The sequence below is a fragment of the Lolium perenne genome, chromosome 7 (assembly GCF_019359855.2).
Source record: "Lolium perenne isolate Kyuss_39 chromosome 7, Kyuss_2.0, whole genome shotgun sequence".
Taxonomy (NCBI): domain Eukaryota; kingdom Viridiplantae; phylum Streptophyta; class Magnoliopsida; order Poales; family Poaceae; genus Lolium; species Lolium perenne.
The window spans coordinates 167,289,593-167,299,094 of record NC_067250.2 but is presented as its reverse complement, the minus strand read 5'-3'; the positions used below and the strand labels follow the sequence as shown (position 1 = coordinate 167,299,094).

Below are 9,502 nucleotides of genomic sequence, written 5' to 3'. Positions count from 1 at the left end.
CTTTACTTTTGTGATAGCCTTCATGCTTGAAGTATCTTGTATCATCGCCTAGTTTGCATTAGGCTCACTTTCTATTCCACAATGCCTAAACTTGTAAAAGAAATCAAAACAAAATTGTAGAACCTATTCACCCCCTCTAGGTTACCATCTCTATCCTTTCAGGCAGGGAGCGGTCTCTTGCCATCGTTTGGGATGGGAAAGACGTCTGTGGCAATGACGGCGACAACATCAACCTAGACTACAACGCCTTCGACCGGTGCCGCTAGATTGGGGTTTTCATTTAAATTTCATTCAACTTTGTAAAAACCCTAAATATCTGAATGAAATGTTGCTGATCTATTTAAATTTCATGATTTTAAATTCTTTTGCACAAATTTGTTGGGGGGCTCACAAACACCCCCAATAGGCTGACACCGTGTGCCGGCGCCCCCAAAAGACCAGAACGTAGGTCAAAGTAGATTGCACGCAGTTAGCAGTGAGAGAGCAATTGGGTTAACCATGAATGTATTCTTTTTTGACTTATGAGTTATGATCATGAAATTTATAAAAAAATTACTAGCAATGGAATTTATAAGAATTCCACTAATCAGTGGGGGATTTTTCTTTAGAACATAGTCCCATATCAGTTAAACTGTATCGGTAAGCTAAACTACTACCCAAGTCCATAGCAGGTTGATGGACCAGAAAACGTTGGAAGCAACATGACAAGCCTGCATTGCAAAATAATGGCCACGGAACGAATAGTTCCCTCTTAAAACAGATCGCACTGGTCTCATTTTGCTCATCATGGGTGAGAACTGGCACAATCCATGCAAATAAAGGCATGCTTTGCTTAAAAAAGTCTCCGTCTTTTTAGCCAGCTGAACGGGGTTGCTCGACTACCCTCAGAGTGCCCCCAAGCTCCACAGGAACAAGAGGAACAAGCGAGTGAAGAACATCTGCGATTAGTGGTCTATAGCTTGGCTCTGGCTGAACACAAAGGACAGCAACAGCAGCAACCTAGACAAACAACAATGTGATTACAAAAACGATTCTGATGCAGAAGAGGAAAACAAATGTGGATAAATCTGGCTAATTACTTGATATAGATGTCTCAAGTCCATGGTGTTTTGGATAACAGGATCAATTATTTGTGGCAGCTTTGTTCTATCCGTTATCTGAGGCATGGCCTGCAAAAGAAAACTCTGTGGTTATAGAATGATGTTCCTCCTTGTAAAAAAAAATAGAATGAGATCAGTTTTCTACACATGGAAAAAATAATATCATAGAACAGGAGCATATGTTGTTTCATTTTTTTTTCACAATACTCCTATTTGATGACTTATTGTTGGTTGCTAGCAATACAAAATGGGGAATATGTGTCTCCTTCATGCAAGCTAGGTAGCAAATTGCCTCTCTTTTTCCTTTCTGAATGTATTAACTTAAAGACTTCAGAACGACCATTAACTTGCATACTGTGCTGATTAAACGAGAATAATTATTTGACAGTTTGGTACTCTACATGGTGATAAATTCTTGCAACCATCACAATTGAGTGGTCAAATTTTTGTTATTTTGATCAGCATCATATTTGTAAATATTCCAAATTGGCCTTATTTTCAAACTTCTTAGAAATATTTAGTGGTAAGAGATAATATTCAAGGACTTTATTTTTCGAACCATGCAGGATGACTAATATTCAAGGACTCAAGGTTGCATGTAGGGCACAAAAAAGAGTAAAAAAGTGACAAGTGGACACCAGAATATGTTAATCTAATTTTTTTTTTGAGAAAATGATATTCAATACATATTTTTACTGATATAATGTTCTCTGCATAAATGTCTGTTTCCACTATTAAGTCAAAGAATATGTCTATCTGTTGCTAGTGAGTGCAATTGTGCTCAAACATTAAGTATCATAAGTTCACGAAAAGTACTACTGTATAAAGCATGGAGACCAAGTAGATACCCATGACACAATAGATTCACAATGAGACTCTCCAACCCTTTCCACTGGTTTCCTTCCAAGCAACAGCTCAAGAAGAACCACACCAAAAGAATATACGTCACTTTTCTCAGTTAATTGACCTAAAAATGTATAAATAACATGACTAAATTAAAGGCTTCAGAATCCATGCTACTGAGTAATATCTTAATGTACTAAGGAAAATGCATGTACCATCTAGAAGATACTCTGCTGCAACATAACCAACAGTTCCTGAAGGGTTTATGTCATCTCTGTTGTGGTTTCCACCATATGTTGCAAGGCCAAAATCTGATATCTGTACAATTAAAGAAAAGCAATCATAAGTCAAGTCATACTGGTAAGTTCTGGACATTGGACAATTTACGGAACTGGAAGTTGGTAAAAGCTTAAAATTCTAACCTTTGCATTATACACAGAGTCAAGAAGTATATTGGATGATTTTATATCTCTGTGAATAATTATTGGATTGCAGTGCTCATGAAGGTGTTCCAACCCTCTGCGATGGCAGCATTGGCTTGGATTAGTATCGATAATCCTTATTGCAACTTATGCATAAGATACAACTGTTTTAGAAGTAGAACCTTGCGGCATCAAGAGCAATTTTCAGGCGAGTGTGCCAACTTAAAGCTGACCCGTGAGAGGATCCTACAGAAGCAAAAAATAAAATAAAAACATTTTTCCTCCATTATTATATCAAGCATAATGTAGATGCTAATTTAGGATAGGAATAAACTGAAATGCACCATGTAATTGTGTTTCAAGAGAACCATTTTCCATTAACTCATAAATGACCAGCCTTGTATCTTCATGACTGCAATATCCCAGCACAGAGATCACATTGGGATGTCGAATTTTTCCAAGAAAATCCAGCTCATTCTGACAACCACATATGAACATGCAATCAAACAATATATTCCAATCAATATTATAAATTTGGAAAATAAAATGACATGCATTATTCGGTCACCTCAAACTCTTTCTCAACTTCTTGCCTACAACAATTCAGTTTCTTCACAGCTGCAACTACGTTTCCATCAAGACAAGCTCTATATACACAACCAAGACCTCCTTTTCCCAAGATATTCTTTTCACTGAATTTGTCAGTAGCGGTCTCTAAGACTGAGAAGTCCATCATTGCAATTACTTCTTTATTGGACATTTTATTTGAATTAAGTTTCCCCAGCACCGGCAGCAACATGTGCCCGTTACTACGATCTAGAAACAGACCAATCACGCGGTAAGTAAAAGTGGTACTGTAAATTAAATACTGATATTTTCTGGAATATGTAACTTAAGGACCTCACTTTGAAGTTTCATGTCCTTGGAGTCCAGAGCTTCACGAGCTTTTCTCCAGAAGGACCATGCATAAGTTGCTGATACTGCCATTACGATGACTGCAACGAGTGACAGGATAACTGCAACTAGGACCTGCTTTTGGTAATGGTTATCTCCTTCAGTTGGGATCTTTACTGCTGCGCTCAGGGGCAACCATAACAGATAAAGGTCAGATATTTTATTCATAAAAGTACAGTTCGGGCTTCAAACTATTACAGAGACGCACAAATATTGATCAATTCAATTGTAAGACACTGAAACACAAGAGAAGGCATACATAAAAGTCTCAAATTCTGTATTCTGAACATCTCCTTGACCGTTCCCCCTCGTCGCTCCCGTGGGCGACGGGAGGGAACCCTAGCCAACACCTGCCCAGCTCCCCTCCCCCTGCTCCTCCCTCCCCTCGCCGCCGCCGGAGGGCGTCGCTGGGCAAAGCCTGGGCGCTGGCGGCGACGGGGACTCCTCTCCCCCTCGCGCGGAGGACTTGGCGCGGGCCGACGGGGCCGGTGAGGGCGGCGCGCTTCACGAGGGGCGCAGCGGTGCGGCTGCCTCGGCAGCGGCGTGGCGGCTTCGTGGCGTGGCGGCGTCCCCGTGCTGGAGGCGGCGGCTGCTCTCGGGCGGCCACCAAGTCCGGCGGTGGGCGGCGCGGCCAAGCTGATTTCTGGGTGGCCAGCGACGGCGATGGCGCTGGGATGACGGCTACATGTGGTGCTGGGCGGCCGGAGATGGCGCCATGGCGGCGCGGGCTTGCTGGCTCGGGTCTGGGCCCTTCGGGCCCGATCTGGGTTTGGTGGGCCCCGACCGTTCTGCCCTCCTACGCCTGGGTGCGGCCAGGCACCTCCTCCTTGTCCGTCCTCCTCGGCTCCGAGCGCAGGGTGCTGCTGCTCTGGCCGGGTTGAGCGGAACCCTACGCCATCTTGGCGTGGCGGCTCGTGGCGTCCATGCGGCGCTGGCGACAAGGTGGACGGTGCTGGGTGGCCGGCGATGCTCTCTGAGGTGGATGTGTGCAAACCCGCTGCGACCCACCCCATGGTGGCACCTGCACCGCTTGCGGCTCGGTGGTGCCCCTCTTAGGCGGCCTGTCCCTTTGTGGGCATGGCTGCCCCCGACCTGGCGCGCTGGACGTGCTGCCGGCGGGTTGCGCTGCCAAGACTAGCGCTTTGAGAGAAAAGGGTCAGCGCAGGAGGTCTTGGCGAAGAATGGACAGCTTGGTGAGGTACCATGATCTAGGCGAAAGCCCTGCCTTTCGGGGCCGGTGACGGCGACGCCCGAGGGCGCTTCCTCTGTGGCGTCATCGAGGAGTTTCGGCACCTCCCTTGCCTAGGGTCTCATGTTCCGGGTGAAAACCTCAGATTTGGCTAGCCAAATCGGGCGACGACGGCGTCTTTGACGTCGTACCCTTCTTGGAGGCGTCGTCTTGGGAACTTGAGTTCGGGCCGTAGTTCTTCCTCGTGGATCTCAGCGCTGACCACATGGGAGGTGTCTTGCTATGCAGGTAGCGTGCCGGCCTCTCGAGTGGTATCGCGGTGGCTTGCGCGACGAGGATCTTCCTCGAACAGCGCGAGCATGCCTCTGGATGAGCAGTGGTGGGCTGGCCTCTGTGTTTGTTGGCAGGCTGCTGAAGACTGCACGCTTGCACGTCTGTCGAGGTTGCCGGGAGCTAGCCGCTGCGCCGACGGCGTTCCTTGGATTTGGGTCGAGGCCGGAGCAGCAATGCTCCCAGCTGAGCCATGGTGGGCTCGCGGGATTCAGGTGGTACGCGTCTTGGCTGCGGCTGGCAGGCTCTTGGTAATTTTGACAATGCACAAGCACTGCAACTTTCATCGGCAAGCGTTCTGTCTTGCGGAGGAGCTCACTCTGCAGCGTCTTGGAGGGGCACTCGACGGATTTCGGCCTTTTTGTCGTAGTCTAGTTTTGAGTGTTGGGTATGTACTGTGGGTGTTCGGCCTTTTCTTAGGTTTGTAATGTAAACTCATTTTCTATCAATGAATCGAAACACAAAGCTTTTTGCATTTTCGCGAAAAAAAAATTCTGTATTCTAGAAAAAAAGAAGAACTCTCAAGTTCTATACCCCAGACTCAGCAGCTGCACTAGTTTTGTAATAATGCAATTGGATGTAAAGGGAATTTGAGGCAATCTAACCCAAGATTCAGAACAAGTAACGGTTCCTCACTTTTCTCATCTATACAACAACATGGAACAAATCATACAGCGAGGGAAACCAGCTTCTCATCTTGGCCTCGAAAGAATTCAGTAATACGACCAATGCAGACATCACAAATGAAGCGAAATAAACTAAGCAGAATAGAAGGCAGTTTTGCATCCCACAAGCCTCAAATAGCTAACCACGTCAGGAGCAAAGAGGACATTGCAATTTGAAGGACCGCGGCAGCCCGCAGTCTACATAGCATCATAGGCGCCTCAAAATCAAGGCATATAAATACGTGAAAGGCGATGCAGAAAGCACCCGGATTTGCGGTGCACGGTTACGAATGGGGCAATTACGTTTCTTCTTCTTTCCACGAAATAATACCAGATAAAGATTGGGTGCTCACCTGTCGGAGGAGATACCACCACACCAGGAAGGATGGGCGCGTCTGCCGCCGGCGATGGCGCGGGCGGCGAGGACACGTCGGTAAGGGTCCTCCTCGCCGCATCCGCGAGCAGAACCGTGGCACTCCTAGGCATTAGCACCACACCAAACAGCAGCAGTAAGAAGCCACCGCCACCGGACACCTCCATCTGTCCCTTCCAGCGTAGTGGAGTCCGAAATGGCAGCCGGCGGGCGGCTCGAGGAGCACCGGCGCCGGTGGCCCGTGGCCGTGGGAACAGGAAACGCACAGGGCCCCTTTCAAACCTTCCACGTTCCACCCACTGCTCTTTCTCTCTCTTTCGGTTTCGGATAGTTTTAGTTGAGGCTTTGAGTTGCCTATGGTACCCCTGTGGAGAATGGCGTGATGCCCTGCAACCACCACCCTCCGTCCCCCTCTCTTCCCCCTAATCTCGCCTAAAATCTTTCCCAAAATCACTTCTCTCAATCCTCTCGTCACAGCCTTCTGATTCTCAGCATCAAATCTCTCCACCTTTCCCACAGCCAAGTTCTCATCTGATACATGCAGATCTAAAGCAGGTTCGCATGGAAAAGCAGCAGCCATCTCCATCCATGGCAGGAGAGTGGGATCTTGCATCTCATATCCCGCCAGCGCTAGAGACTCCTGAAATACCTCTGCTATCGGTGGGATTACAAGCTATGGGTCTCTCAGATCAAGGACAGAATCAACAGAATAGAGAAGAAGAAAAGGAGGAGTTTACTCTGTTGCTGAAGGTTGCATGCTCAGGAGGAACACCGAAGATTCTATCTCTTGGTTCAGTTCAGCAAGCAATGATAAGGGCCTGGAGGAACAATTTCTACAAAGTTTCTCAGGTAAATCAGTTGATTTTCAGAGCGCACTTCTCTTCTTTCGAATCCATGATGTTCGTGTATACAAAGCAGCCATGGACAGTAGGATCTGATGTTATGCTGATAGAGTTTGAAAGTCCAGAAAAAGATATTGAGAAAGGAGACTACAAATTTGAATATGTGTATGCTACTATCAGAGCCTATGGGATTCCAAAAAAACACAGATCCTTCAAGATTCTCAAGGATATACTGAACCTTGTTGGTAACCAATCTGAGTTCCATGAACTGAGACAAGTAATGCTAGAATCAAGACCAGATTACATATGGGGAATTGCCAAGATCAAAGTAGGAATGTCTGTATATGATCGAGTGAAGCTTTTGTATTCAGTTAATGAAGCGGGAATCACTTATCTCAATTATGAGAAAATTGGAAGAATCTGTGTATTCTGTGGAGTAATGTTTCATACAGTGAGAAATTGCAATCTTAGACAAAGGATTGTTGCAGAGAAAATTCGGTCAGGCCAAGCAGACCAAGCACAACAGGTGCCGTTCCAGCGTTATGGTTCATGGATGGTGGAGCCTGCAGATATTCCAATAAATTTTGCTGTTCAAGGTGAAGGAAGCAATCCAATCTTCAGTACATATCAGAGCCCACACATTGGCAGATCCCAGAGAGCTATTGGAGAAGATCAGTTGAGGCAAAGAGCAGGTGAAGGGTCGAATGCAGGTATGACAAGAAGAAGACTGCAATTCGAAGAACATTCTTCAGCAAAGGAGCACGAACAGCAGTTGCAAGATAGTACTGTTCATACACCAAGAAGCATTGATGGCGGGAACCAAACTCAGAGCGGTGCTCGGAGGACAGCTATAGTGCATGAAAGACACGTTGGAGGGACAGTTGGTGCCGCCGCTAGTGCTGGAAAAAGTGTACTCGAGAATAACCCGGCTTCTCCTTTTCCTAATCCCCAACTCCCCTCGCTGGCCAAATCACCACCAAAGCGAGCGAGCACCTCGCTCGATCTCGTGTCCCAGCAGGCGGCGAAGCGAGCGGCGCCCGCGACGGGCCAAGATGGAGACGGAGGGGACGCCGATCTGCAGGCGATGCAGATGTGCCCGCCGGCTTTCGGAGCCGGCTCCCTTGGCGCACAGCTGGAGGAAGGAGGAGGTGCTCGAGCTCTCCCGAGTGCGGCTCAAGCCATCGCCGACTCGAGAGGCGGAGGAGGAATCCTTGGAGCAAGGCCAAGCTTCTCCAACAAACCAAGGTCAAATCCCAACCCCACTCTTTCCGCTGCAAGGAGCAGGAATCGACGTAGACCTTCAGGATGGGATGTTGAAGAGGTTGCCAATGCTGGAATTGGCCACAGAGTTGTTGGGATTACTCACCATAAACCTGGTGCTTCCACCTGGCGTCGTGTTCACCGGGCTCAAGAAGTGGCTGTGGGCAATGCTGGTGGCAGAGATGCTGGCCAGACTGTGGGGATATTTGGTATCCCCAATTCTGCTTCAAACTGTGCATCGCCGGCTCATAGCAGCTCGGCTCATCGAGCAGACCATGATCCCTGGCCGCTACACACGCCGTCGCCGTCTCACTCTATGGCTACGCAAGATTCTCAACAAGGAGGTTTCTCACCTCCTCCTTTGGCTCGCGAGCACTATGTGGGTATGGATGGCTGTTTTGGCAGTGATGCAACCGGAGGCCAGGCAAATGTTCAAGGCCAAATTCAACTGGGCACCTCTAGCAATGATGCTACACAAGCTGTGTGTGACAACTCTGGGAGAACAAGCATGGACATGGATCTCGAGGCAGCGGCGCCAGCCCTTAAGGCGCCACGGGCGCCATGAGAGCCTTAGGATGGAACTGCCAAGGTATGGGCAGGACCCTTGGCAGTAACAAGATGGTGTATCTTGCCCGGATGATAGCCTCTACTAAACCTCAGGTAACATTTGTCTCTGAGATCAAATCTTCTAAATTCACTTGTGATGATTTAAATGCTAGGTTTAATATGTCCAATAGCTTTGTAGTGCCCTCTCGAAGACGCTCGGGCGGGCTCTGGTTGATGTGGAATGACGAGCTTCAAGTGACTGTGAATAGTTCTAGTACCCATGTTATCCTAGCTACTGTAGTTTATAGCACTAGAAATCTTAAATTTGGCTTAGTGTGTATATATGGTGATCCGTATCATCGACAAACTACTGCTATCTGGGAAGAAGTTGCTGCTTTTGTGCATGATAACTCAACTCTTCCAATGCTATGTATGGGAGATATGAATGAGCTTTTGTATGATATGGACAAGATTTCCACTAATATAAATCGTAGTCGCTTGTATGCTTTCAGATCCTTGGTTAAAAATTGTGGTTTCTTTGATCTTGGTTTTAGTGGCCCGGCTTACACTTGGACTAATAAGCGATTTTCTTCCAAACCCACTTATGAGAGATTGGATAGATGTCTTGCTAATGCTGATTGGTGTGATGTTTTTCCCATTTCCAATGTTTATAATATGCCTATTATTCACACCCTTAGTGACCATGCTGCCATCTTGCTCTCTACGGAGGGCCAAGTTAGAAAGATAAAAAAGACCTTCAAATTTGAAAATTGGTGGCTTAAAGAAGATGATTTTAATGATTATGCAAAAAAGGCGTGGCATACTTCTAGAAACAAATCTTTTTCGCAGAGAACTAATCATCTTGCAGGACAATTAAAAGTATGGTGCAAAAAGAAGAAACCATTACAACAGGAGCTGTCTACTTTGGAGGATCAAATCAAAGAAATTCAAATGAAGCCAGAACAACAGCAAGATCAT

General features: G+C 46.8%; 1 protein-coding gene across 2 annotated transcripts; it reads right to left on the bottom strand.

Moving 5' to 3' along the window:
• Positions 1 to 567: 567 nt before the first annotated feature.
• Positions 568 to 6,187, bottom strand: LOC127301005 (probable receptor-like protein kinase At1g80640). Of its 2 annotated transcripts, none has more exons than XM_051331205.2 (10): positions 5,857 to 6,187; positions 3,271 to 3,438; positions 2,934 to 3,181; positions 2,710 to 2,842; positions 2,548 to 2,611; positions 2,366 to 2,462; positions 2,159 to 2,261; positions 1,949 to 2,067; positions 1,080 to 1,169; positions 568 to 999 (listed from the first exon to the last, which is right to left on the bottom strand). In XM_051331205.2, the coding sequence occupies exons 1-10, from the start codon at positions 6,041 to 6,043 to the stop codon at positions 853 to 855; spliced, it is 1,356 nt and encodes a 451-aa protein (XP_051187165.1). In that variant the 5' UTR covers positions 6,044 to 6,187; the 3' UTR covers positions 568 to 852. The 2 variants fall into 2 exon arrangements, with proteins under 2 accessions (XP_051187165.1, XP_051187166.1); XM_051331206.2 differs by having other exon boundaries at positions 3,271 to 3,435.
• Between the last annotated feature and the right edge of the window lie 3,315 nt (positions 6,188 to 9,502).